The sequence below is a fragment of the Pituophis catenifer genome, unplaced genomic scaffold, assembly GCF_029215685.1.
Source record: "Pituophis catenifer annectens isolate HBS135680 unplaced genomic scaffold, rPitCat1.0.hap2 SCAF_7, whole genome shotgun sequence".
NCBI lineage: Eukaryota > Metazoa > Chordata > Lepidosauria > Squamata > Colubridae > Pituophis > Pituophis catenifer.
The window spans coordinates 42157531-42184736 of NW_027256887.1; the positions used below are offsets into that span (position 1 = coordinate 42157531).

General features: G+C 38.9%; 1 protein-coding gene across 1 annotated transcript in view; it reads left to right on the forward strand.

The window, feature by feature from the left end:
- SRGAP1 (SLIT-ROBO Rho GTPase activating protein 1) overlaps nt 1-26914 on the forward strand; it is a 155693-nt gene extending 128779 nt beyond the window's left edge. Inside the window, exons 13-22 of the mRNA XM_070946667.1 lie at nt 3812-3872; nt 4336-4413; nt 7038-7172; nt 7843-7948; nt 12600-12824; nt 14318-14397; nt 19919-20099; nt 22499-22633; nt 22959-23304; nt 26075-26914. Of these exons, the coding sequence (XP_070802768.1) occupies nt 3812-3872; nt 4336-4413; nt 7038-7172; nt 7843-7948; nt 12600-12824; nt 14318-14397; nt 19919-20099; nt 22499-22633; nt 22959-23304; nt 26075-26452 (1725 nt within the window). The 3' untranslated portion in view covers nt 26453-26914. The remainder of the gene's footprint in view (nt 1-3811; nt 3873-4335; nt 4414-7037; nt 7173-7842; nt 7949-12599; nt 12825-14317; nt 14398-19918; nt 20100-22498; nt 22634-22958; nt 23305-26074) is intronic.
- The last annotated feature ends 292 nt before the right edge of the window (nt 26915-27206 follow it).

A 27206-nucleotide genomic window follows, 5' to 3' on the forward strand; every position in this document is an offset into this window, starting at 1 on the left:
AAAATATTTCATGTTCAAATAGTGGCTTTTGAAAACAAAAGCTTTTAGAACAAAGTACTTTGACATAAAACTGATCGCCAGAAGACATTCAAGCCAGTAGACAATTCTTACTCTTCCTTAATTAATGTTTCTGATCCAAAAAAAGTAGCAGGGCTTGGCTTATTTCTAGTCAATTTCTATCCATTGATGAGAGCTCTTTAATCCAGCAGTCTTCTTTCCCTGACATAATAGTGAGGTGATTTTTCAGTAATTTCCCATTCTTTCCTACAAGCAGAACAAAAAAGTTAAAGAAATCTAAAATTGCTCAACTTCCCATTTCACTAACAACTTTGCTGACCAAAGAAGCTTCACAAGTCGAAACCACTTGAATACATTTTTTCAGTTTCATATTACTTATTTATTTGTTTAACAGATTTTCATTGCACTTTCCCTCAAAGAGGTTATGGCAGGTTACATGGAGATCTCCTTTCTTTAATTCCCATGACAACGATCTTGCTAAGTAGGTTGGATTTGTGAAAGAGTGAAAAGTACAAAGGCTTCAAGTGCGTTTCTAAAACTAAGGCTGATGACCTGGATATCCATGGTCTTAGTCTAACACAGTGATGGCGAACCTATCACACGTGTGCTGGAAGTGACACACAGACTCATCTCTCTGGGCACACGAGCCATCGCCTGTTGCTTTTCCGTGTTCCAGTGCACTGGACAGCTGGTCTTCATATGCGCGGGAGCACCAAAAACTGGAAGAGCAGCCGCCCAGTGCACATGCACGCCAGAAACTGGAAGACCAGGTGGCCAAGGCGCATGAGCACACTGGAAACCAGAAGTTCATCTTCCCGGCGCTCACATGCACACCTGGGCGGCTGCTCTTCTGGTTTCTGGCACAGACTTTCGGTTTAGACACCAAGTGCCCAACCTGTGTGTATGGATATGCATGCGCATATGCATGAACGTGCATGCGCAGCAGACCCCCGAAGACCAGCTGGCTGGTGGTAGGCAGGACATCACAACACCGGCAGCGTGGCAAGAGGTAAGATCTTTTTCTTTTGTGAGCTTCTGTTTCGTCGTTTGCAGGGAAACAAGCTCATGAAAGAAACGCCATGGAGATCTGACCTGGGGCGACGGCGTGCATGCCAGCAGAGAGGGCTCTGTGTGCCATCTCTGGCACACATGCCATAGGCTCGCCATCATGGAAATAGAGTGTGAGAGGGAAGGCTGGGAAACGAATAGCAGAGAAAGTAGAAAAAATAGTAAACAGATAACAAGTGAATCAATTGACAACTTATCTGATAAACAGCAATTTACTCCAGGTAGAAAGAAATTAGAAAGAAGCATTTCTAATCCTTCAAAGAGATTTCATCTTAATTAACTCACTATAAATGAGAGTCTGATCTTCTTCTGTATTTACTCCAGTCTAGTATTAAAGACATTTTACTGAAAATCTGTGTGATTCTTGGTTTTTGATTTTACCCAAATTCGTGGATCTTGATACAAATTCATATATAATACTGATATAAACAATATATACACAATACTGATGTGGGAGAGAGGGAAGGGGAGAGAAAGAGAGAGAGAGGACAATTACATTATTGTACATTACAAAAACATTATTGGACAATGATAATCTGATTTTGAGTCAATTCACTGATTAACTATGTGTACATTCCTTTTTTGTTTCATTTTATTAACTATCTTGCTGAGTGCTTTAAAAGACCAATAGAAATGATACATTTAAAAGATCAAAATACATATGAAACTAAAAAGTTGTGATAATTCTATCCCATGTTGACATAATATATTCAGAATCCAACATGACAGTTGTTGCTTTAGTTTTTTACTTGTTCTCATTGAATTTTATAGGAAAGAATAAGAGAACCATAAAGAGGAAAAGAATTTGTCCTATATAAAATGTCTAGTTCATACTGCACACTTCTTTATACTTTTTTCCATAGAAAATGAATAGTTCACTTTCATTCCTGTGAGAACAATAAAGTACTGTTTGGAAGTGAAGCTTATAACTTGTCAGTTTTACTGGTGATTCAGCCATGATTTATAAATCTTCTGCATGCTGGTAAATTCCTACTTTTGGAAAAAATGTCCCTGCCCACCTATCATAATAACAGGAATTTGGATTTGTAATACAGAGAAATTAGTATCATTCTGGTCTCATTCAAATTCAAGAATGCTCTTGAATATTAAGTGACAAAACTATCAGGCAGAAAATAAAAAGAACTATTGCTTTCCCAGTAGCATCTGATGCTTGACTGCAGGATTCCTTCAAAGAGTCATCATGGAAACAGGAACTCCTTTGTATTAAGAGTGTAATAAACTGGAGCTATCATTCTTTGGAGAAAAGGTTCATGATATTCTAGTAAAAATTAGGAATTCCAACAGTCCTTTCATGTTAATTTTTAAAAGCCCTCTGCAAGAGCTTTGTATTTCAGACAACTTCTGAGGACCTAACAGGATCAGGACATACCAAGTGGTGATTCCACAAAATGAGAGGTGCAGTTGGGAAGCATCTTCTCCTACCCTTGACTCTCCTCACTCCCACTTGTGGTGAAGGGTTATTTCAGACTATTGCATTACATTGTAACCTTGGGAATTTATTTGTATTTGTATTCTATTTGTATCGTAACTGGTCAAATATCTGTAGAATGATGGGCACTGAAGTAGGTTAATAGAAAAACCAAGATTTTCACTGAACTGTAGAAGTATATTAATAATCCAGTCATTTTAATCTCTACATTCCTTGTGCCAATAGTACCCCTTCCATCTGGTTTGTATTCTGTGCACATATTAGCTGGTAAACAACCAATACAGTTTATACATTTGCTGCATATGGCTGTCAGTGCTGCCGCTACAAGGCAGGTAGGGTGTGGATGGCAGGGCTGCGGGGTCCCTGAGGTAAGCCGGAGTGGGGCAGCTCCACCACCACCCTGCCTTGCCTCGTGATTGTGGCACCACGAGCAACCAGGCAGAATGGATGGCTGGCTGGCTATGCATGCTCTTAAGTAGGGCTTATTTTGGGCATGGGGCTTATACAGTATTAAGCGCACATGGAAAAAACATGCTAGGGCTTATTTTCAGGATAGGTCTCATTTTCAGGGAAACAGGATAGTTATACAAACATAAATAGCCAGATTTATCATATAATCTATAGAAGCAGTTCAGATGTAAGGGTATCAGTTTAATAAACTGTGCCTCTAGGTTTGTATCATCTTTTTTCTTGTATAGTATAATTCATTACTTCTTTATTCAAAATATGATCTTGATGTCGTATCTTTTTTAATAATCAGACATTAAATAACATTTCATCAGTTCTGTTGTAACAGGAAATTGTGTTTGAGGAACCCCTCAAATAATAAAATGCTTTAAACAAATCAAAAGAGGAACAGGAGAAGAAGAATGAAAATTGCCTAGCTTTTAAATAAATAAGCTAAGATTTATTAAAGTCAATAACAGCAACACTCTAGCAGGCAAGATTTATTACTTTCAAAGTGCCTTCCATTATTGCATCTACCAGTCTTCTTAAATGGGAATTGCTAGCTACCATCAGAAATATATGGCACTGGTTATGGATGCTGGGCATTAGTGTTTGTTTCCTGGCCAAACTGAAAAACACAATTGGCTCAAGAGCTTGTTTTATGAAAAAGTTAAATAATCAAGAAGCACAATTGGTATAGATATCATTCTAGTGAGAGTTGGATGTATATATGTCTGATACTATAAAGACGCCACTGTATCCTAATGATAAGTGCTATTTATCTCATACAATATGCAAACTATATGGATTATTTTTTCCCCTCACCAGGACTCAGGACAAATAATCCCCCTCATTGTAGAAAGCTGTATCCGATTTATCAATTTGTATGGTGAGTTCTAAAATACTTTTTAATTTAATCACAATTTTGAAGACTATTGTGCTTAAATCATGATGCTTTTTTCTGACATGTTATAATCCTTTTCCAATTACAGTTAGGAAGTATAATGAACTTTAGTCTTGAATAAAAACTTGTTGAAAACTTAAAAAGGGAAGGGCTTGGTGAGGAATAAAACAAAAAAAGAAAGGGCAGAATATTAATTCAATAAGAAAGGATTAATTGGAAGGTATGAAGCCATGGAGCAAAGGAAGGAAGAGCTGGAATCAAGCAAGGAAAGGAATTCTTGTTCTTTGGAAGCAATTAGCATTGCATTTGAAAATGCAGTAAGCTACTTTGTTGAGTCTTGGTGGAAAGTTATATACAAATGTGACAATAAAGGACTAAGATGCTAGTATTTTCCCTCATTTGAAACATTATGTTGAATTTTATATATTTCTCTGTTATTATTTTTCAGGTCTTCAACACCAGGGCATTTTCAGGGTGTCGGGCTCTCAGGTGGAGGTTAATGATATTAAAAATTCATTTGAAAGAGGTGATTTATTATTTTTCTGTTCATATGCACCATACCATAAAAATTCTTTTCCTAAATTATTATTATGAAAGGGAGAACTTTTATTCATTGAGAAGAATAGAAAAACAAAGAAATTAGCACAATTGATCTTTAAAAACTTAGATAGCTTTGGATATTTGTCTTTGGAGATAAGGCTACTATCTTTGAACTTCATAGGCCCGTGATGGCGAACCTATGGCATGCATGCCACAGGTGGCACGCGGAGCCATATTAGTGGGCACGCCAGCTCAGCCCTGGGGTGCATGCGCGCGCCGGCCAGCTGATTTTCGGGCCTTCTGGGCCCACCAGAAGTAGGGAAACAGGCTGTTTCCTGCCTCTGAAGGGCCTGGGGGTGGGGTGGGGAAGGCCCGTTTTTTTTTCTTACCTGGCTCCAGATCCTTTCTGTGTATCTGGGAACGGCGAAAACAGCCTTTCCCACTTCCTTGGAGGCCCTATGGAGGCTCAAAGGGCCCATTTCCCCACTCCCGGTGGGACAGGAACTAACATTTTTTCCTGTCCCCAGCCTCCAGAGACTCCTAGAGGGGCTCCTAGAGACTCCTAGAGAGGCTCCTAGAGACTCCTAGAGAGGTTCTGGAGGCTGGGGACAGCAAAAAATGTCACTTCCTGTCCCACCGGGAGTTGGGAAATGGGCTTTTTCAGCCTCCGTAGGGCCTCCAAGGGAGTGGGAAAGGTTGTTTTCGCCGTTCCCAGATACACAGAGAGGATCTGGAACCAGGTAAGAAAGAAAAACGGGCCTACCAGGCCATCATGTGCCAGGAGCGGGGGGGGAGGGGGAGGGGGTTGCGCACACATGCACGTGGGCACGTGCACGCACGACCCTCCCCCGCCCCCCCCTCTCCTGGCACACGATGGCAAAAAGGTTAGCCATCACTGTCATAGGCTCTAAATGATAGCAAAAAGAGTTTAATGTAGCTCTGCTGTCATCTGGTGACCATCCACATTATTGCAGTCCAGAGGTAGCTACTAGTAACTCCTGAATTTAACCCTTTTTGTCATTTTTAAATAGGCAGGTTCTTCCATCTCTGCAATTACTTCTTCCCCCGTCTACCTCAGTGCCATCCAGTTGTGTTCTATTTTTCTGTTTACTTTTTCCTCCTCCTCTTTTTCCTTATTTTTTGGGGGGGGCGGAGGTGGAATAAAGTTTAGAAAATTCTTTCAGATATATGTATTGATTATACGTTAAAATTATATACACAATTATTTAAAAATACTAAAATCTCATGACTGGTTTCAGCTGGAATTAGAAATCTTAGATGCAGAAGACTGGGAAACTGGGCATTATACAGGATTTTTTTCTGTGTTTATCACTTTATTTATTGTGAAATTGTCCTAAATTCAGTCATCTTTTTGAGGGGTAAATATACCAATTAATGGAGAATGAAATAATACTGCATATAGCTAGTCAACTGCAGCTTCATCATTTTAAAAGGGTTTTCTGAATAGAGGTTGCTGTCTTTGACGTGTCTTCATTGGGTTTTTTCAAACACTGAATTGATCATTGTGGGGAAAAAAGAATAAATTGCTAGACTAGACTAATCTAAACCTGCAATGTTTTTTCTATATGCTTAATATAATATGTGATATTATATTGGTGAGTAGAAACTCCCCCCTCCAAAGAATACAGTATTTTTCTAGGTTATTTAATGAACATAATTTGCTTATTACTTATTGCTAATTACTTATTATTACCAGTCAAGTTTTAAAGTTTTGTTTAAATTAGTCACTTAATAAATGAATTTACTAAATGGACATTGTTAAAACTACATAATTCAATCTTGTACCAGCATTCTTTTAAAATACGTTCCACAGTCCTTAATAACATCATATTTTCTATGGGAGTTTGGCTTTAGATTCTATTATTTGTAATCACAACAGAATGCAGAACGTATCTTTCTAAAAAAAAATTTAATACTTTTTTCACCTCAAAGACAACGTGAGCTTGAATATGACAGTATTTGTATGGTATGTAACTTGAATGAAAATAGTTGTGAAAACCAATATATTTAATCAATGCAGTCCTTGGCTTCTCAGAAATACTGGAATTCCATTCAGCCTAATTAAATTCATTTATCCAAATCAGACTTTCCTATCTTGAATGCCTTCCAGATATGAAGACTTTACCTCCTAGAATTCTTTAGCCTTTGAGGAAAATTTTGTGAATTCTGATCTCTACATATCTGGATCATACTCATGTTAAGGATGACTGAATCAAATGAATTTAGCCTTGCATGGACAATCTAGCATTTTTATCCCCTCTGACATTCTGCTGTGCACTTATTTATTTAATCAATCAATTAATATCACTACCCAACTTTCCAATTGTAACTCCAGTATTTAACATGAGGTTAAAGTAGGTTTTAAAAATAATCAAAACAAAATATAGTCTATATTGTATTATAATTAGAAAGAATGGAAATCAAAGTTCATATCCCAATGGGTAAGATATATATTTGAGCAATATTTTAGTTCTTGCTGCATTCATTCTAATTTCAGGATGACCAATATAGTATAGCTCAGAATCTTAAATAGAAAAAGGCTGTCAAGATCTAAGGCCTGTAAGTATTTAATCTGATTTATTTTTGTAGGTGAAAATCCTTTGGCAGATGACCAAAGTAACCATGATATTAACTCAGTTGCTGGAGTACTGAAGCTCTATTTCCGAGGGCTGGAGAATCCTATTTTTCCTAAGGAAAGGTTTAATGATCTTATTTCTTGTGTCAGTAAGTTAAATTTGTTTCTTTCGTGTGTTTTGAATGGTCACTTTAATGAATGAAATTGTATTATTTGCTTACTATTTGCTCTATTTTACAACAGCTATATATAGGACAGCTTACTGCTATCATAGTTATTTATGTGCATCCATTTTAACAAATATGTTTTTGAATTTACATTCTCTCCTCAATAAGAACAAAGTATTCTGTATGTTTTATATACATAGCACTCAGCACATATATACATGTCTCCCTTGTATAGATATTTAAGTTAGCTTATTAGATACCCCCCTCCCAAATACCATTGGTTTGGTTAATGTACTGCATTTTGTTAAGGACAGAGCTTAAGCAAGAAAACAATATTTTCTCCTTCCAGATATAGACAAAGATCCTTTTTGGATAAATTAACCATCCACAAGCCTTTGGAACTTGTTCATATAATTAATATCAACAGATTAATCTTAGAACAGATTAATAGGTCCATTTTGCACTCTTGTATAGTCTATACAATCTTTTTCCAATCTGGTATTCTCCAAATGTGTTGCAGTACAATTCCCATAGTTGCCAAATGTCATATGACCCAACACATCTTGAGTTGTTGCCCAGCATATCAGCAGTGGAAAGTTCTTCTATACTTTCAGTAGCCAACCATAACTAATTTTTCTACTTAATGTTACAGGAACAGAAAATCTCTATGAGAGAGCTCTTCACATACGTAAACTTTTGCTGACATTGCCCAGATCTGTCCTTATCTTACTAAGATATCTTTTTGCCTTCCTCAATCAGTAAGTAGGTTTAACTTTCTATATTTTAAGGAAGTTGTGTGTGACAGAGAGAAAGAATGTGGTGGGACAGAGAGGGAGGGAGGGAGAGAAAGAATTTGATTTTAACAAAGACTGTGTGCTATTTTAATTGACAGAAGAGGAATGATTTTCATCATGTTAGTGAAGAAAGCTTCACCAACATATTTACATGTATGTTAATATGGGATAACAATGTTTGAAGTTCTAATTTCCATCATCCCAGAATATATTGGACATTGAATGTAAATATTGCTCTTGAAAATACAAAGTTGTATCCATGTGAAATGTCTAGAAATTTAAGGAGAACTTTTTCCCCCCTTATCGCATTTATAAATGCAGATTCAGTCAGTGTATAATATAAACAAGATTCCTGGTTATCTACTGAGACAGTGGGAACATTTGGCATTTTGAGTGGATCTTACAGGAACTTACCATAATGGTGTGGTGAATCTGAATTTATCCATTGTTTATCCATTCTGTCTAGCTCAGCGTTTCTGAACCTCAACAACATTTTTAATTCTGTGGGAATTGCTCCACACATATTAAAAGTTGACAAAGTTGAGAAATGCTGCTCTAGAATATGAGGATACTCTCTGTCACTCCAGTTTACTTTTCTTTTTAATTTGGCAGGTGGCTGGTTTCAAAATAAGCATTGGACTACACACACACACACACACACACACACACACACACACACACACACACACACACATCTTTACAATGCCAGAGACATTGTTAGTACAGCAGATGATGTTTGAGCATGGTGTTGGGTTTTTTTTGTTAATTCAATTCACTTTTTAATTAAAACATTGTTAAAATAAGATTGTATTAGGCAAGAAGTTTGGCAGGCACCAAGGAACAAGTTGTTGGTGTATTGTTACCCTTAAGGACTTCCTTAGAAATCTAGGCTTTAAACAATATATAAGGTGACATCTCAGTCTCTTAAGATGGTGAATATTAAATTCTGGGGAATAGGTGTGAACGTTTTAAGACCAAGATTTTCTAACTCACAGAAGGCATATGCAGTATTCCTATGCTTGGGTTACCAATAACTTATAAAATAATAACAATCTTTGTAAACATCACAGATTTAAGTTTCAAAATAGCAGTTTAGCAAAAGGTATGCATCCACAATGCTAATACAGAATGAGATCACAAAAGTACATTTCAGCTATTGCCTTCAGCAGCTTGTATCTGTCAATTTAAGCCTAATTATAGAACACACTGGAATTCTGTCTAGTACAGGCATCAATCAACATATTTGAGTATGTAGAGAGATTCATTTTAAAGCTTCATTTTAATTTTCATGTATGAGCTTACAGTATATAGGAAGACTGACATTTTGAAAATGATTTTGGAAAAGTGCTTCAAATTTTACATGAAAAAGTCATATCTCTGCTGTTCATTAAAGCAGCCACATCTTTTTTCAGGCATTTTAAAGAAAAAGTGAACAGAGAAAGGGAAAAAAAGAAGGAATTGACCATCAGAACCATAGTGAGCCTATGGCAGTGGTGGGATTCAGCCAGTTCGTACCACTTCAGGAGAACCGGTTGTTAACTTTCTGAGCAGTTTAGAAAACTGGTTGTTGGAAGAAATCATTAGGGCAGAGAACCGGTTGTTAAATTATTTGAATCCCACCACTGGCCTATGGTATTAGAAAAGCAGTATTAGAAAAAGGATTGCTAAATGAATATTGTTTTTGGAAAGAGTTGAATTCCAAGTGAAGTAAAATAAAAATGGGAAATAGCTGATAAATAGAATAGAATAAGAGAGTTGGAAGGGACCTTGGAGGTCTTCTAGTCCAACCCCTTGCTTAGGCAGGAAATCCTGTACCATTTCAGACAAATGGTTGTCCAATCTCTTCTTAAAAACTTCCAATGTTGGAAGCATTCACAACTTCTAGAGGCAATTTGTTCCACTGATAAATTGTTCTAACTGTCAGGAAATTCCTCCTAAGTTCTAGTTGCTTCTCTCCTTGATTAGTTTCCATCCATTGCTTCTTGTCTTGCCTTCAGGTGCTTTGGAAAATAGCTTGACTCCCTCTTCTTTGTAGCAACCCCTGAGATATTGGAACACTGCTATCAAGTCATGCCTAGTCCTTCTTTTCATTAAACTAGACATACCCAATTCCAGCAACTGTTCTTTATATTATTTATTTATTATTTATTTATTTAATTAAATTTTTATACCGCCCTTCTCCAAAATAGGACTCAGGGCGGTGCACAGCCAAGGTAAAAACAAGACATATATACAAACATGGTGAATCTAAAAAACTATTTAAAATAATTAAATGTTTTGGCCGAATTAAAACCATTTCCAATTTAAAATCAATTTAAAAATTAAAAAATTTGGTCAAGCCAGCCCAGCTTGTTGGAATAAATAGGTTTTTAGGGCCCGACGAAAAATCCGGAGGTCTGTTATTATGCGTAATTCTGGGGGGAGGGTGTTCCAGAGGGTAGGCGCCACCACAGAGAAGGCTCTCCCCCTGGGGGTCGCCAGCCGACATTGCCTGGCGGACGGCACCCTGAGGAGGCCCACTCTGTGTGAGCGTACTGGCCGGTGGGAGGCTATTGGTGGCAGAAGGCGGTCTCGTAAGTACCCCGGCCCTAAGCCATGGAGCGCTTTAAAGGTGGTCACCAACACCTTGAAGCGCACCCGGAAGACCACCGGGAGCCAGTGCTAGCCTCTCGTCTGCTAATCATCTTTGTCCTCTTCTCTGCACTCGTTCTAGAGTTTTGACATCTTTTTTACATCGTGATGATCAAAACTGGATGCAGTATTCCAAGTGTGGTCTTACCAAGGCATTATAAAGTGGTATTAACACTTCACGTGATCTTGATTCTATCCCTCTGTTTATGCAGCCTAGAATTGTGCTGGCTTTTTTGGCAGCTGCTGCACACTGCTGGTTCATATTTAAGTGATTGTCCACTAGGATTCCAAGACCGCTCTTACAGTTAGTACTCTTGAGCCAGGTACCACATACACTGCACCTGTGCATTTGGTTTTTCTTGCCTAAATGTAGAAACTTACTTTTTTTTCCATTGAATTTTATTTTGTTAGATAGCAGCCAAATGTTCATATCTGTCAAGTTCCTTCTGTATCTTAAACCTATCTTCTGGAGTGTTGGTTATTCCTGCCAGCTTGGTGTCGTCTGTGAATTTGATGAGTTCTCCATCTATCCCCTCGTCCAAATCATTGAAGAATATTGGACCTAAAAGAGCCTTGGAGTACCTCACTGCATACCTCCCTCCATGTAGATGCAGTTCCATTGAGTGCAGTTGGTCAGCCAGTTACGAATCCATCTGATGGTGATGCTGTCTAGCTCACATTTTCCTATTTTATCAAGTAGTAGGTTGTGGTCTACTTTATTAAATACCTTACTAAAGTCCAAGTAAATTGTATCCACAGCTTTCCTCTGGCCCACTAATTTTCTCATTTTGTCAAAGAATGCAATAAGATTTGTCTGGCATGATCTATTTTTGACAAACCCATGTTCACTTTTGGTTATGATTTTGTTTGCCTTTAGATGTTTGTAGGTTCGTTGCTTGATTATCTTTTCCAGAATCTTCCCAGGTATTGATGTAAGGCTGATAATAGATCTATAGTTTCCTGGATCTATTTTTTTCATTTTTTGAAGATGGGAACTACATCAACTCTTTTCCAGTCCTCTGGTAGTTCCCCGGTGCGGCAGGATTTTTTAAAGATATAGTTTAGTGGTTCTGAACTATATATTTAATTGAAACTGTAGAATCACTTTTGATGAGATAGGCAGCCATATAAATGTGGTTAATAAATAAATAAACAAAATAAACGTATGAATGAGACAAAACAGAACAACCGAGATGTAGAGAAATCTTCCTGTGTAGCAAATGGAGTGCACTTTAGATACTTAGGCAAAAAAGGGAGGTAGCCAGAAGGAAAGCAAAGGAAATGGTTTACTAGACAGGCAGATGGAGTTTTCTTTTAAAGTAGTGTAAAAAATAAGGTTCTATTGGCTTTTAATGTGGTAATAAAGAAAATAACACATTGCGGCTTTGAAAGATGCTGGGACAAAGAATTCAGAAAAAATTGAGAATGGTTCAAAGGCAAAAGGAAATTCTCTGAATGCAGACAGATTAAAATCCCTTACATAGACTGGGTAAAAATGGTAATGATTTATTAAAAAATAGCATATGTAATGAAATGAGTCATTTTGGATAAGGAAAAATGTAAGAGGTCCACTAGACTGAACTGTTGTTGTTTTTAACTGAAAGGATTGTCCGTTAAGATCAAGAACCTTCAGGTTAGAAAACAGCTCTTTCTTGTCCATATCCTTCAGATATAGAAATATTGTTGAGATTACCTACAGTTCAAGTCTTTTTGGGGGGCATTTCAAATTACCTGAAAATTATTGATCTGCTTTATATATTGTTTAAATATAATGTTATTATAAATTAGAAAGTCTACACATCCCTATAGATATTCCAGATTTTTGAGATGTCAAAAAATCAGACCAAGATAAATCACTTTAATATAATATATAAACTGTACAATTCAATTGAAATCGAACTGGAATTTTTTAGGGAAAAGATAACTATAAAACCATCCAATAACATGCTTGCAAAATACTTTTCTTTCTTTTTTATTTAAACAGCCTTTCTCAGTACAGTGATGAAAATATGATGGATCCTTATAATCTGGCCATTTGTTTTGGCCCAACATTGATGCCAATTCCAGATATACAAGAACAAGTGTCATGCCAGGCTCATGTAAATGAAATCATCAAAACCATTATCATTCACCAGGAGATTATTTTCCCAGATAGCAAGGAATTAGATGGCCCAGTATATGAAAAATGTATGGCAGGTGATGACTACTGGTAAGTCCTTCAGTCTTTTACCAAACAAACTTGTCATATTATTCTGTGAGCAGCTTTGAAGAATCTTGTTCCCGTCTACCACAAAAAAACCTGTGATTTGCCTGCCAGTCTAGGTAAATTATATGTAGGAATTTGTCAATAGTGCAACCAGTTCTTTTTAATATGATATAAGGCCTGAAGCTGGTGGAGGAGGAATCACTTATGCCAGAGAAAAAAGCATTTTGTAAACAATGACAGATGGCAGAAACATTCAAGGCTGGAAAACATGCAGGAGCTACGCAGCCAGTGGTTCAAAAATGCAGCAGCACTAAGAGGCCTAGGATTTAAATCCTGGAACTAACATATATAAACAGCAGAATTCTGGAGTGGTATAAGACAACTTATACGTCTGTATGGTTTCCTAACTCTGCAGTAAATCTGTTTTTCTAACCTTTTTTTGTCGGCATGGGAGAGAAAGTTTAATCACCCAACCTGGTGTGAAGCCTTTTATATTGGATAAAAGGTGCATGAGATTAGTCTAGAACACGATCCTTTCTTAGACTAGAGACCCACATTTTGTTGAAGATCATCCATAAAATGGCGGTAATTTTTTGAGGGTCAAATAATAGCCAAGAAGAGGAAAAAGTGGATTTTAAATCACATTGGCCCAGGACTGTATTGTAGATCCGGGGAAATTTTAGATGGGACTGACTTAGTAGGCTTGGCCTAACTAACTTTAAGATGCAGTCAGTCTCTTTCTTTGATATCTTGATGTCAAATTGATTCTTTTGTATAGTGGTTTCCCATCAATGTGTTTGAAATCAAGATGCAGGCTATGACTATTTAGATCAAACTAGATGTTACATACAGATATTTGGAAATACTCCATCCAGGACACTAATATTATCACCATGACCAACTTGACAATTTGGTGACTGATTTGATTCTATAATTTATATGAAGACATATAGAAGATGTACCATTACATAGTAAATTAATTTTAGCCTAGATTCCTGGTTAACTTTTTGCCCATTAGTTAAGAACTAGAATTCCCTTGAAGCACTCTATCTCAAGTACCTTGATGTTCTCCAAATTCCTAATATATTTATATTTTGTCAGAGGTCTACGTGAAGCCATTTAGATTTCTTTTCCATCTTGAATCTCAGCTTATGCAACTCTGCCTTACTTAAAAAGCTTCAAACATTTCCTTCCCTTCCTTCAGAGGGAGTTGCTGGGATTACCTCTTTATGTGACATTACAGAGTGCTTCTTTCTTTCCCATGAAAAAAAGTGATTCTGTTTGAATTAAGTATTCTGTACCTAGCATGATGTGTGTGTGTGTGTGTGTGTGTGTGCATGTGAGTGTGTGTAGAAAGTTAGAAAACTACTTAATCAAGTATTGCTGAAACCTTATTATATTTGAAAAAATAATACATTAATATGACCAGTTTATTGGAATTTTAAATGATAGTTCCATCCTACCATCAAATAAATCTATGTGCTCCTTCTCTACAGTGACAGCCCTTATAGTGAACATGGTACCTTAGAAGAAGTGGATCTGGATGCTGGGGCAGAAGTACACACCAGTGATGATGGTATGCTGTTTTTTGCTCTTTCCCATGACATTGTGTCTCTTTTTGATTCCGTGTGTATGCGGCCCAGCTACCTGCCTGTCTGGTGAGCCTTCCTTCACCTCTTTGTTGGTGCAAATGCCTGCTACGGGGCCTTCCTAGGGCTCCCCCAGTCTGTTACAGGCCAAAATGGAGGGTCCCTGGGCCCGATCTGCCCTCCCAGGCCCTGTCCAGGCCTTCCTAGGGCTCCCCTGGCCTCTTACATGCTGAAATGGAGGGTCCCTGGGCCCAAACCGCCCTCCCAGGCCCCATTCGGGCCTTCCTAGGACTCCCTTGGACTTTTATAGGCTGAAATTTATTTATTTGTTTGTTTGTTTGTTGGGACTTGTATGCCACCCTATCTCCACAGGACTCAGGGTGGCTCACAACAATTAAAACAGAACAGACAAACCATTAAAACAGAAGTCTAAGTTAAAATTAAGAAATTCAATAAAACCCAGATTAAAACCCCCATCAGTCCAAGGCGGCCAGGTGAAATAGCCAAGTTTTCAGCCCACGGCGGAAAGAGCGAAGGTCGGGGGCCACCCGGAGTTCCAGAGGGAGTTGATTCCAAAGGGGTGCGCCCACAGAGAAAGCGCTCTCCCTGGGGGTCGCCAGCTGACACTATCTGGCCGACTGAGTAGGCCCTCCCTGTGGGAGCGCACCGGGCGATGGGAAGCTGTTGCTGGCTGCAGATGGTCCGTCAAATATCCCGGGCCTAGGCCATGTAGGGCTTTATAGTTAATCACCAGCACCTTGAATCTCACCCGGAGGGCAACCGGCAGCCAATGCAAGTCGCGCAGGAGAGGTATAACATGGGAGTGTTGGGACACTCCCATCACTACCCGCGCGGCCGCATTCTGCACCAGCTGAAGCCTCCGAGTGGTCTTCAGGGGCAGCCCCATGTAGAGAGCATTGCAGTAGTCAATACGAGAGGTGACGAGCACATGGGTGACCATGCGTAGGGCATCTCAGTCCAAATAGGGGCGCAACTGGCGCACCAGGCGAACCTGGGCAAATGGAGGGTCCCAGGGCCTGATCCGCTTTCCCCACCCCATTACCCATGGCTTTACTGTACTTACTTTTCGAAGAGCTGCAGAAGAGGATGAGCCACATGGCAGAGAAACCAAAGTCTTTTATTCAGAAGCTGATGAAGCTGTAAGAATGTAAGATGTAAGGAAAACAGCTTTCCCTATCTGAATAAAAGATTTCAGCTTCTCTGCCATGAGGGACTGCAGGCTTAGTTTTTATCCAGTCTGATCAGGCTTAGTTTGGACCCAGTCTGCATTCGGATGACTGGCTAGTTCAAATAAGCAGCTTCAGGGATTGGGGCATGGCAGCCAATCAACAAGGGCCTTGCAGTCCAGCCTAATGAGACAAAGGAAGCAACCTCCTCTTTGATTGGTGCTGCTGCCTCAATCCCTGAAGCAGGAGGCTGCTGTGGCCCAGTCCAGGCTTAGGCCTGCTGGCCACATGACCCCAGCCAAAGTCTTTTACTCAGAAGCTGGTGAAAATGTTTTCCTTAGATTTCACATTCTTACAGCTTTACCATCATCTGAATAAAACACTTTGGCTTCTCTGCCAGTGGGTAAGCCTCTTCTGGACCTCTGGAGATCTTCAAAAAAGTAAGATCTTCAAAAAGTAAGTAATAAAGTAAATGGCATAATTAACATTTCCATTATTTTCAGTGGGAAGTAAATATAACCTATTAAGGTTTATGTTTAAAAATATAAAAGAACTACTGTATATGTTAAAAATGTCCCTGATTTGCAACTAAATCATTTATGTCCATCTGATTTTTGTAGCAAATTGTACATTTTTGTTTTGACAAAAGTGAAGTGAATATTCATGGAGAATCAATATGTTTCTTCAGAGTAGTTCCTCTCTCACCATCATCTAAAGCTCTACTCCTTAAGTGATTTTTCTTCATAATTTGCCTATTTAGAACAACGTAAAAGAAGCAGGAAAAAAAGGCAACAGAATTCCTAAGGGAGCAAAATCCCTACAGCTATATAATGAATGGTCTCTAAAATGGTCTTATTACCACAGTAAAAAGCTAGCACAATGATTTTAAAATACAGCTATTACTGTTTCCAAAATATATACTGGTACTTGCTAAAATTTTAGGAAGTACCTATGTTAACAGATAGCTGCTTCCATTAGCAGAAGAACAGCTTCCAATATAGGGGGGGGGGGAATAAATACAAATCCAACAAGTTTTTATATTTGCTTGAGAGTCTGTGAGAAACCTTTTGCTAATGTTAGAATGAGACTTCACTGAACAACTAATGTAGTTTTGTCTTGTAGTTCTTGAAATCCATGTCACAGAATTCAATGTTTCGAAGGTATTCATATCATTTTAGCCATTTTTGACATAAGATTGCCAGATTTAAAAATTCTGAGTGTTTAAACATTTCCTGGAAAAGTCTTTTTATAATGTCAAGCATTGTACATTTATCAAGCATTGTACATTAGGCTTGTCAAATTTCTTGTTTCTGATCAGATTGCATTTCACAATGCTTTAAGTGTATAATGGCTTATTTAGTTATATTAACAGAATAGATATCAATAAAATTATACCTTAATAGCAAAAAAAAAAAAGAAAAAGAAAAAAAGTAAGTAATCTATGGGAAATGGGGTGGGGAGGAGTAAGTGGAATCTGAGAGGCTAGCAAAGCAGGCCCAGTCTATGGAGATTCAGCAGGGCAGGATGGGGTGGGGGAAGCAATTGTGGGGACCCCAGGGGAGCATGATTGGGGGAGATCTTGGATGGTCTGCTCCAGCACTAGTCCCCACATGTTGTTCCCCAGACTGAAATACCTCATGTGCATTTAAAGACCTGCACATTAGATTAACAAGTGCATTGGGGAAAGCAGAGAATGATCACATTCATTTAACGTGATTCAATCAAACAAATCCCCAGGTTACAAATGTAATTGGCAGGTTCTATTACATTTATACAGGGGTGGGTTCTAAAATTTTTTACTACCGGTTCTGTGGGCGTGGCTTATTTTGTGGGCATGGCTTGACGGTCATGTGACTGTGGGCGTGGCTTGATGGTCATGTGAATGGGTGGGCGTGGCCAACTCAATGTCACTCACATCAAGGGATGCCTCGCCTGGCCCCTCCCCTCCTAGCCATTCCTTGTCACACCCAGCCTCAATGTATCTATAGTTCTGTAAAAATGTTGTTCACCTTTTTTCAACTTTATTATCTACATACTACAGATGTACTTTCATGGAGCACTGAAACAGTGGTGGGTTTCAAATTTTTTTACTACCGATTCTGTGGGTGTGCTTGGTGGGCGTGACAGAGGAAGGATGCTGCAAAATCCCCATTCCTTCCCCACTCCAGGGGAAGGTTACTTCAAAATCCCCATTCCCTCCCCACCCCACTAACCTGCTCTGGCAAGGAATCAAACTCCCCCCTCTTCATTTCCCCAAATAAAATATTACTCATAAGAAAAAGCTCCCAGAAGAGCAAGGAAAAATCAAGCTGCTAACAAGGAACCTGCCTGATACTAATTCCACATTCCTGCCAGCTGCATAAAGGAAACTTTGTAAGAAGAAAACAGCTACTGGTGCTTAGAGATAATAGAAGGTGGAAGCCGAAAGTTCAGCTCCATTTACAAGCAGGCAGAAAACTCATTCAAGACAGGATATTTCACAATGGAAATCGCCCAAACCTTTTTAGAAACACAAAGCCCATGTTGCACAAACCCCAAAACTTCAAAAACATAGAACCATATAAGAATCCCTCCTCTTATCCGGTTTGTTGTTCAGCTGACCCAGAAACAAACTGCTGAATGTCACTTCACTTCTGCAGTAAAAACCTCCTTCCAGCAACTGCTTCTTGGCTTGTCAATTTAAAGTGAGGGCATCTTTTTTTTTTCTTCTTCTTCTTTGCCAAGTGATCTCCTGGCTGAAAAGTGAGCCCTGATTTTTTCCTTCTAGCCAATCAGTTGGGAGGCTTCTTGGCTTGTCAATTTAAAGCAACGGTGTCTTGGTTTTTTCCCCTCATCTTTGTCAAGTGAGCCCTGATTTTTTCCTTCTAGCTGATCAGCTGGGAGACAGGGAGGCAGTGAATAGATTGGGGGTGGGGCCAGGCAGAGGTGGTATTTACTGATTCTCCGAACTACTCAAAATTTCCACTACCGGTTCACAAGAACCGGGGAGAACTGGTAGCAGCCCACCACTACATTTGTAACTGGAGGATTACCTGTATAATGAGAGTGAGTGAGGGTCTCAGGGAAGTCCTGCCTTAGCACCACACAAGTCCCATGTCATGCCCACCCTGGCCACGCCCACCCAGTCACATGACCACCCAGGCACACCTACCCAGCCAGTCATTAGAGCAGAGAGCCGATTGTTAAATTATTTGAATCCCAGTACTGAGCATTACACATTTTCAGTTGTGCATTACTAGGTTCATGGAAAAGAAGAAGCTGCCAAATCTCTGGGCACCATCTTCCTTATTATGAAGATCAGCCTAGAATCAGCAAGAAAAGAAACTTTCTACAGAAGAATAATGTTGTGTAGGCTTATCAAAATTTCATAGGAGAAAGATTTTTCATAAGAGCTTAGTGGATCACGCCATAGATCTACAGAATGTAGGCAATTTTTCTGCAGCCAGCCAGATTGGAAAAACTCACAAGCCTGAACTGGAAAGTGAAGATACATTTAAACTTATGTTTCCCTGCAACTAGTACTGAAGGCATCCTGATTAGGATTCAAGAAGTAATTCACATACATAGTTGAAATGTATTTGAATATAAGTAGCTCGGTTGGTAGTTGGGCTGTTGGTCTGAGCTCCGAGCTTGGCAATTTGGTTGCCAAGCTCGGAGCTCAGACCAACAGCCTCACATACATAGTATTTGAAGTCCTGTTTGCTTGATCCTCCATAAATCTGCCCAGACCGTTTTTAAAGCAAACCAAAGTGCTATTATCATGATTGCTGGCAGTGAATTTTGTTAGTTTACTGTTAGTTTAATGTAAAAGAGTATTTCCTTCTGTCAGTTCTGAATCTGTCCTCATTTGTTTTCAGTTGTTAACCTCAAGTTATAACACTGTAAAAGCAGAAGAAAGACAACTTTCTTTCCATATTATGCATGTGGTACATCTCAATGTTGTTTTCTTTTTCCTTCAGTCCATTCTGAAGAGCCACAGTTGGTTGATCTCTTCTGATAGGGCAGATATTCCCGTTCTCTAGTCTTTTTTATTGTGCTTTTTTGCTGTTTTCTAACTGTAGTGAATTCTTAAGGTACAGTGACCAGAACTATGTACAATATTTCAAGATGGTCTTACCATAGTTTTGCATAAGGTAATTTCATGAAAAGAAGTCCTTTAGTCCTAGCCAGATAGCTTTATTCCTCAGAGATTATTGGGTCCCAAAATGTACTATTTGAATAATAATATTTTTCCTCATTCAGCTTTGCTAATTTTTATTATGTACTCATGTCCCTTGCTGTTATAAGCTATTTGTAAAGTCTTGTGATTTATCTTTCACAGAATGTGATCCAATAGAAGCTATAGCCAAGTTTGACTATATTGGAAGATCTGCACGAGAACTCTCTTTCAAGAAAGGGTCCTCACTGCTTTTATATCATCGAGCTTCTGATGATTGGTGGGAAGGAAGACATAATGGAATTGATGGCCTTGTACCCCACCAATATATAGTGGTTCAAGATATGTAAGAAACAGCTAAATTTATTGTAATACCAGAGGTACTCTTTTCCGACCAGCATTTTCGTCTGGTGGGAGATCTACAGATTCTAAATTCCAAATTACAGGATACCAGAAATCTTTACAGCTCAACTGTTGCAAGTGCAACTAAGGATTACTCTATCCCAGCCATTCTGTCAGAAATATAACATATTTTCTGTTCCATGATTTTAATTTTAGTTAGTTTTCTGTCTTTTAACATCAGCCTCCTTATAAGGCTAATTTGAAGTTATAGTTGCAAGAAAAAGTATGTGAACCTCTTGGGATTACGTGGAGTTTTGCATGAATTGGTCATAAAATGTGCTCTGAACTTCATCTAAGTCACAACAATAGAAAAACACAGTCTGCTTAAAATAATACTACACAAACATTAGATGTTGCCATGGTTTAATTGAATATAACATGTAAACATTCACAGTGCAGGGAAGAAAAAGTATGTGAGCCCCTAACCTAATGACTTCTTCAAGAGCTAATTGGAGCCAGGAGTGAGCCAACCTTGACTCCAATCAGTGTGATGATATTGGATGTGTTGCTGACAGCTGTCCTGCCCTTTAAAAACACACACCTGTTTTGGGTTTACTGGTTTCAAGAAGCACTGTCTGATGTGAACCATGCCTCGCAGAAAAGAGCTCTCAGAAGACCTACGATCAAGAATTGTTGACTTGCATGAAGCTGGAAAGTGTTACAAAAGTATCTCCAAAAGCCTTGATGTTCATGTGTCCACGGTAAGACAAGACTGTCTACAAATGGAGAAAGTTTAGCACTGTTGCTACTCTCCCTAGGCGTGGTCGTCCTGTAAAAATGACTGCAAGAGCACAGCGCAGAATGCTTCATGAGGTAAAGAAGAATCCTAGAGTGTCAGCTAAAGACCTACAGAAATCTCTGGCACATGCTAACATTTTTGTTGACACATCTACAATAAGGAAAACATTAAACAAGAATGGAGTACATGGGAGGACACCACAGAGGAAGCCATTGCTGTCCAAAAAAAATATTGCAGCACATTTGAAGTTTGCAAAAGAGCACCTGGATGTTCCACAGCACTACTGGCAAAATATACTGTGGACAGATGAAACCAAAATTGAGTTGTTTGGGAAGAACACACAACACTATGTGTGAAGAAAAAAAGGCACAGCACACCAACATCAAAACCTCATCCCCACTGTAAAACATGGCGGAGGGAGCATCATGGTTTGGGGCTGCTTTGCTGCCTCAGGGCCTGGATGGATTGTTGTCATTGATGGGAAAATGACAAGACATTTTGCAGGAAAATGTACGACCATCTGTCCGCCAACTGAAGCTTCACAGAGGATGGGTGATGCAACAGGACAATGACCCAAAGCATACAAGTAATTCAACAAAAAAATGGCTTCAACAGCACAGAATATGCCTTCTGGAGTGGCCCAGTCAGAGTCCTGACCTCAACCAGATTGAAATGCTGTGGCATGACCTTAAGAGAGCGATTCACACCAGACATCCCAAGAATATTGCGACACTGAAACAGTTTTGTGAAGAGGAGTGGTCCAAAATTACTCCAGATTGTTGTGCAGGTCTTATCTGCAACTACAGGAAACGTTTGGTTGAGGTTATTGCTGCCAAAGGAGGGTCAACCAGTTATTAAGTCCAAAGGTTCACATACCTTTTCCTCCCTGCACTGTGAATGTTTACATGTTATGTTCAATTAAACCATGGCAACATCTAATGTTTGTGTAGTATTATTTTAAGCAGACTGTGTTTTTCTATTGTTGTGACTTAGATGAAGTTCAGAGCACATTTTATGACCAATTCATGCAAAACTCCACGTAATCCCAAGGGGTTCACATACTTTTTCTTGCAACTGTATACTTCAAATACTTACTCAACAATTAATAAACAATTGTATTACTTTGAATATATCAAGTCATTTAGGCAGGCATCTAAAATGAAGACTGTATCTAGAAACTAAATATTGAATTGAAAACTACTCTGGTCAGAGGCTTTTGATAGCCATGTATTGGTTGATGTTTGATTATGCATGTAACAGATGCCTCTGAAAACAGTAACTATAACAGCGACAAGTACAGTAAACTACAATCACAGCAAAATGACACGAACACAAAGATCTCATCATGCAAATACTGCCATGATGTATCTTAATCTCTGTTACAAGTATGCACGTTACAGTATTTGCATGATAATATCACTATAAAAGTTTGTCTTTGGCTCCCATTGCTTCTCCTTGTGAATCCCATGCAAAACAGTTGTTAGTGAAGAGAAGATAGAGGGAAATAAGGGGATATAAAACGGGGGCTGAAATAAAGCATGTTTTTCTTATTTTAAAGCTATATACCTTAATTTTGCAAAATAAGATTTTTTTTTAATGTTTAGGGATGATACATTCTCAGATACACTGAGCCAAAAAGCAGATAGTGAAACCAGCAGTGGGCCTATACTTGAAGACAAATCTTTTTCCAAAGATATGAGTTCACCAACAGATTTGAATTCTGAAGTATATCTAGGAAGGTAAATATAATCAATTATTTGTCATTAAATAAATCTGTTTCATTTATATTGCACTTCAAAATATTAAAATCTATTTTTCCTCACATCTAGTAGTCACTAATGCCTGTAATATATATCATTTTTATTACACACAGAACTTGGAAATTAAGGAGTAATGACTAGTCATGTGTAAGTTAATATTTGAAGGGGCAACTTTCTGAGTTCAAATTCTACACAATATCATGCTGCAGCATCGTTGCCAGGTGTGGGAGGGTTTTGAAAGAATTATTTACATTATTTATTTATTTTGTCTTCTAGAACTTCCTTTTCTTTCCCTGTCTTGCAGGCAGCGCAAGAGATCTGAACTCCCACTTTCTGGCAGACGTCCTGGCAGGACCAGTGATGGACACTGTCCAGTTCATACACCACATGGCCTTACTAATTCTTCAATGGAATTAGTTTCCCCCAGTATGGCAAGCCACACTACTTCTCGAGCTGCCCTTCAGAACCACAGCCTCACAACAGATAGCCCAGAAAGGAGATGGAAACCTGGCCACAGCAGCCTCACCAATATTAGTAGACATGAATCTCTGAAAAAAAGTGACAGCCCTGCAATTAGAAGATCAACCTCATCTGGCCAGTATCCTGTTTTCAATGACCACAAACCACTTGACCCAGAGTCAATTGCTCAGGTATGTATTGTTAACATACAAACAATTGGGGGAAGTGAATTGCATCAAGCAATATATATCTTTTCATCATCATAAATCCCTTCAGATATGTTGGAGTGAAAATCCCCAAATTGGACGGGGGTGGGGGTGGAGCAGGTAATATTTCAACTTTTTAAGAGTTGAAATCTCAGGACATCCAGAGAATGCTAGGTTAGGGAAGGCTATGTTATATCATCAGCATTTTGTAAATAGGTTTAAGTAGATAGCTCCTTCCTTTTAAAATCAACCATCATCAGTAAAGGAACAAGCAGTCAAGTAATTCACTGCATTCAAGTATTTGGTAGGAGAGTAATGAAGGCCTTGCAAAAAATATTCAAATGCCATTACGTGTCTGTACCTATAAAGATCAGAATCACAAGCCATGGTATTCCCTGGGATATTATGAAAGTTGGACTTTAAAGAAGGAGGATAGGAAGAAGGTTGACTCCCGTGGTGTTGGAGAAGACTCCTGAGAATACTGTGGACAGCCAAGAAAACAAGCTGATGGATCATTGAACAAATCGGAGTTTTCATTTGAGGCCCAAATGACCAGAGTCTAAATTATCCTATTTCAGACAAATTATACAAATTATACTCATGCCCTCGTAACCTCTCGCCTTGATTACTGCAACGCTCTCTACATGGGGCTCCCCTTGAAGAGCACCAGGAAGCTCCAACTGGTCCAGAACGCAGCAGCGCGGGTAGTGACGGGAGCAGCGTGGCGCTCCCATGTAACACCGCTCCTGCGTGAACTGCACTGGCTCCCGGTGGTCTTCCGGGTGCGCTTCAAGGTGTTGGTTATCACCTTTAAAGCGCTCCATGGCATAGGGCCTAGCTATCTTCGAGATCACCTACTGCCACCGACGACCTCCCATCGACCCATGCGCTCCCACAGAGAGGGCCTCCTCGGGGTGCCATCAGCCAAACAATGCAGGCTGGTGACCCCCAGGGGGAGGGCCTTCTCTGTGGGAGCACCTACCCTCTGGAATCAGTTGCCCCCAGAGATAAGGAGAATCCATGACCTCAGTGCCTTCCGCCGAGCCCTTAAAACCTTCTTTTTCCAACAAGCCGGGCTGGCCTAATTCTTTTTAAGTGTTTTTAATTGTTTTGTTTATCGTTTTAATTAATGGGGCCAAATCTATATATATTTTTAACCGTATTTTAATATTTGTATTTGATGTTTTTATTTGGCGGTTCACCGCCCTGAGTCCTCAGGGAGAAGGGCGGTATACAAATTCTAAATAAAATAAATAAAATAAAATAAAAATACAAAGACTCAGCATAGAACCTTGGAAAAGGTTCTGTTGTTGGGAGAGATGGAACAAAAGAGAAGAGGACAACCAGCAGCAAGATGGATGGACTCCGTTATAGTAGTGATGAGTGCACCATTGAGAGACTTGAAAGGACAGGTTAGGATAGATCATCATGGACAAAATCTATCTATGTGGTTGCTAAAAGTCAAAAACAACTTGATGGTACATAATAAAAATTACTCTCTAGCAGCTGTTCAACTTCTCTGAATTGTAACTTAGTCTGAATTCCCTCCCCATATTTGTATAGCTGCATTACTATTTGCAAAGATCTTTTTAATTGCCATTTATACAAAATGGATCATTAGTGCCTAAATTAAGAAAACTCTTTTTTTGCTACAAAAGTCAGCTTTTAAATATTGTGTTCTCAATATTTTGTTGTTCTGGCAAGTAGTTCTGATCCTAATTGCACATATAATGCTTTACAAAACATTATTCTGCAATTGTGTAGCTCCAATTATTGTCCAGTGTCAATGGTGGGTTTCAAAATTTTTTACTCTGGGTGTGGCTTGGGCGTGGCATGGCTTGGTGGACGTGGCTTGGTAGGCGTGGCAGGGGAAGGATACTGTAAAATCTCCATTCCCTCCCCAGTCCAGGGGAAGGTTACTGCAAAATCCCCATTTTCTCCCTTATCAGCTGGGACTTGGGAGGCAGAGAATAGAAGGGGGCAGGGCCAGTCAGAATTTTTACTACTACAAACTACTCAAAATTTCCGCTACCGGTTCTCCAGAACTGGTCAGAATCTGCTGAAACCCACCTCTGTCCAGTGTAGACTTTAATTTATGCACATGCATACATATTTGTGCCTTCTTACATAACCTGTATCTCTACAACCATAACTTGAAAATGCTTTTATTTAAATTTAAATTTGAAATACTCTCCCTATGCTCATCCTTTGCAAGCATAAAGAAAGCTCCCAAATATAACACTAAAGATAAAACTCAGATAAAGGTCTTCAAACTTTTACTTTGATCAAATCATCGGTATTATATTTCACCCAGTAAGGAAACCCCTGGTATTGCATTTGCTGTGATTAAACTGTGCTAAACCTCTTTTCTGTTTAATTTATAAAGCCAGTTTTAAATAAAATGAAATAAATATATCCTTTTTGCTTTGTCTTCCATGAACATTTGTCTGTTCTCTTTCCCAGTTAAACTTTTTAACTCTCTGCTTGGGGTGGCCTTTCCTACTTTTTCTTTCATTGTCTGTCCTTTCAGAATCATTATCACTTGAATTGAATGCTAGTGTATACGCATACATGAGACAAAGTAAATTATTGTATTTTGGATATGATTTGTGTGAATAATTCAGGGTGCACACACATTTATGCAAATGCAAGATTTATATGTGTCTGTTTCATATAAAAGTAAAGAGTATTTACAAAGCTTGAATTTTCTATTTCTGTAATAATTATCAACATATTTGCTTCTCCCTCTTAATAGGATATTGAAGAGACAATGAATACGGCTCTAAATGAACTTCGGGAACTGGAACGCCAGAGTTCTGCAAAACATGCTCCAGATGTTGTCCTTGATACCTTAGAACAAATGAAGAATTCTCCCACCAGCACCACCTCAACAGAATCTTTGAGTCCTCTTCACAATATCATGTTAAGAAATGCCGAGCCTCAGATTCGCCGTAGCACTAGTTCTTCCAGTGATACTATGAGTACCTTCAAGCCCATGGTGACACCAAGAATGGGGGTGCAGCTGAAGCCACCTGCACTGAGACCAAAGCCAATAGTTCTTCCAAAAACAAACCCAAGCATAGGCCCCTCTTCTCCTTCCCAAGGCCCAGCTGACAAGTCTTGCACAATGTAGAACCCAAGAACCCAAGTGCGGAGTGAACTACCAAAAGAATGTATCCATGATAGTTGTCTAAATTCCAATATATTATTAGTTTATATTTAGAAAAGGAGAGATTTGTTTTTTAAAATGTTAAAGTCTTGAGCTATCTACTTTAACATGGGTATTTAATAGGAGTTGGGTTCAATTTTTAAACTGGAACATTCAGTCTCTACTTTTGCAATATATGCTTAACACAGTTAAAGACTCAGTGAGTGCATTTTTACAGCATGCTGAGCTGGATTAGATTGGGTTGGGGGGGGGTGTAGTTTAGCACATTTCACAAACCCAGCCTATTTGGTTAGTTTATGATCCAGTGTATCACAAAAAGGAAAATTACATGTGTCGTGTATGCCATTTTAAAGCAACAGGAAATTGCTCAAGACATTTACTTGAAATCTCTACACTGCACCTTTTCTGATGAGAACACCACAGTCACTGCCAGCATCACACTAATTTAACAATATATACTTGAGTGTGGTTTAAGACTTCACAAAGAATTATGGTTATTTGAAATGAATTTGTTAAGAAATAGGATTTATTTTTAGTGCTGCCTGGTTCCAGTTCATTTTTCAGAAGGTCTGAGGCTGTATTTTAAGAATTACTAAGCAGCCTGTCAAAGTCAATGCAGGAAGGAGACTCACCTTGACATTGCCTTCTGTAGTAGCTATTCAGTATGCATGTGACAGTCCTAGTGTAGTTCACTGACAGGATATGAGGAATTAAATTG